This window comes from Branchiostoma floridae, chromosome 3 (genome assembly GCF_000003815.2).
Source record: "Branchiostoma floridae strain S238N-H82 chromosome 3, Bfl_VNyyK, whole genome shotgun sequence".
Classification (NCBI taxonomy): domain Eukaryota; kingdom Metazoa; phylum Chordata; class Leptocardii; order Amphioxiformes; family Branchiostomatidae; genus Branchiostoma; species Branchiostoma floridae.
In genome coordinates this window covers 34,206,749-34,207,108 of record NC_049981.1, presented here as the reverse complement: position 1 = coordinate 34,207,108, position 360 = coordinate 34,206,749, and the positions used below count along the sequence as shown (strand labels likewise).

The following is a 360-nucleotide window of genomic DNA, read 5'->3' as shown; positions in this document are numbered from 1 at the left end:
AGTTACTCAATAGTCTCCATGTAACAAGACCCTAAAGCCACTTCAAGGGTATGGGTTATAGGACTTCATCTCTTGTGCCCTTGATCAAAAACGTCACGAGTGACTAATCTACACAATAGAAGAAGCAGGGTTTCAAAGGCTCTCACTCACTCACTGCATGCACTCACTCACTCACTCACTCACTCACTCACTCACTCACTCACTCACTCTGCCCCATTCAAAATGTGCTTAAGGTGTGGTCCTCTTTGAGGGCTGACGTCAGAGTTGCGTTGCGCGGTAGAGGGCAAAAAATGGGAAGACGATTTGGGTGTGACTTAAAATCCCTTGAAAATCCTTCTTTTCCCTTGAAAATTTTTGTTC

The 360-nt window shown here is 44.7% G+C and overlaps 2 protein-coding genes across 2 annotated transcripts in view; one reads left to right on the top strand and one right to left on the bottom strand.

The window, feature by feature from the left end:
* The window catches only part of LOC118411904, a 6,248-nt gene extending 6,235 nt beyond the window's left edge, over positions 1 to 13 (top strand). Inside the window, exon 3 of the mRNA XM_035814396.1 lies at positions 3 to 13. Coding sequence (XP_035670289.1) covers positions 3 to 13 — 11 coding nt within the window. The remainder of the gene's footprint in view (positions 1 to 2) is intronic.
* Positions 14 to 65: 52 nt separating this feature from the next.
* Positions 66 to 360, bottom strand: part of LOC118411903 (DNA replication ATP-dependent helicase/nuclease DNA2-like) — a 2,000-nt gene continuing 1,705 nt past the window's right edge. Inside the window, exon 4 of the mRNA XM_035814395.1 lies at positions 66 to 108. Within this exon, the coding sequence (XP_035670288.1) occupies positions 66 to 108 (43 nt within the window). The remainder of the gene's footprint in view (positions 109 to 360) is intronic.